The 1,487-nt window shown below is 59.4% G+C and overlaps 1 protein-coding gene across 1 annotated transcript in view; it reads left to right on the top strand.

Annotated features, from left to right (window-relative positions):
• Positions 1 to 460: 460 nt before the first annotated feature.
• The window catches only part of LOC102812572 (keratin, type I cytoskeletal 17-like), a 2,623-nt gene continuing 1,596 nt past the window's right edge, over positions 461 to 1,487 (top strand). Inside the window, exon 1 of the mRNA XM_006833694.1 lies at positions 461 to 890. Within this exon, the coding sequence (XP_006833757.1) occupies positions 461 to 890 (430 nt within the window). The remainder of the gene's footprint in view (positions 891 to 1,487) is intronic.

Raw genomic sequence — 1,487 nt, 5'->3', positions numbered from 1 at the left:
CTGGAGGTCAACCTCAGACTGGGGGCTGCCGAACCAGAATTCCCGAAGTCACTGGGTCCTGGCTGGCCGTACTGAGGTGACACTGCCTGGGAGAGCGTGGTGGCTGCGACTTCCTGCTTTTTCCACTTCTCCATATTAGGTCTTAGGAAAGCGTAGCCAGAGGGCTGCCTGATTCACAAGTGACGGCCTGAGAGGCCTGGGACCCAAGACAAGCACGAGGTTTCCGGGAGAAATGAGGCAAAGCTCCATGGTGGGGGGCAAGAAGGGGGGCAGAGCCACCTGGGAGCTGGCGGGTGGCCAGAGGTGATGAAAGCCAAGGGGAATGGAATCAGAGGATGTTGTAATCGCTACACCGCCCACTTGTCGGTCTATAAAGGTGGCAGGCGAGGCCCGACAGCAGCATGCACCTTGGGGCCTCTTTCATCCTCTAGAGCAAACAGTCTTCCCGCCGGTTGCCACCATGACCACCACTATCCGCCAGTTCACTTCCTCCAGCTCCATCAAGGGCTTGTCGGGACTGTGGGGAGGCTCCCGCACCTCCTGCCGGCTGTCTGGCAGCCTGGGTGGGGGTTCCTGCCGGCTGGGGTCGGCCAGCAGCCTGGGCAGCGCCCTTGGGGGCAGCAGCAGCTTTTCCAGCTGCTACAGCTTTGGCGCTGGTGGTGGCTATGGCAGCAGCTTTGGGAGTGTCGATGGGCTGGTGGCCGGAGGAGAGAAGGCCACCATGCAGAACCTCAATGTCTGCCCCGCCTCCTACCTGGACAAAGTGCGTGCTCTGGAAGAGGCCAATGGTGAGCTGGAGGTGAAGATCCGAGACTGGTACCAAAAGCAGGCTCCAGCACCTCTCCATGATTACACTCACTACAACCAGATCGTTGAGGACCTGAAGAACAAGGTGGGACCTGCTGTAGGGAGGGGCCCACGGGGTCTGGGGTCTTCCCTTAGCTGAGGGCAACAGGCAGGGTTAGGGCTAGGCAGGTCTCTGGAGCCCCTTTGAGCCTCAGTTTCCTCTACTCAGAGCATCTTTAGAATAAGATAAGAGGATGCATGTGCAGGGCTGGGCTGGTGGGTAGCTGGATACCTGCTACCTCCTCTGAAGCAGGGGTCAGTAGGAGGGTGATTTGGGAGGTAGAGTGGCCAGGTGAGCTTCTGATAGCCTGCTGGAAGGAGGGGTGAGACCTCAGGATGGGGAAGACCTCCATGGGCCTTATTTGGGGATGTTTCAGGCTTCCCAATCCTTCCTGTTGTCCCCTCAACACTGGGGCTCAGCAAAATGTCCTCTCCAGGCTACCCCCAGGGCTAGGGCTTAACGGGGGGGGGGGGGGTCTTCTGATTAGGAGCCACTGCTTGGTGAAGCCTTCTTTAGCCTCCCTTTTAGGGGGCCTCTCAGGGTCACATGGGAGCGGCCTGGCCTCAGGATAGGGTCCTTGACCACCCTTGCTGACACCTGCTCCTCCCACCCTCCTTCAGAAAGCATCCCTGAAGGGCAG

This window comes from Chrysochloris asiatica, unplaced genomic scaffold (genome assembly GCF_000296735.1).
Source record: "Chrysochloris asiatica unplaced genomic scaffold, ChrAsi1.0 scaffold00007, whole genome shotgun sequence".
Taxonomy (NCBI): Eukaryota; Metazoa; Chordata; class Mammalia; order Afrosoricida; family Chrysochloridae; genus Chrysochloris; species Chrysochloris asiatica.
Note: the sequence above shows the minus strand (reverse complement) of the source record. Positions and strands in the feature narration are given on the sequence as shown.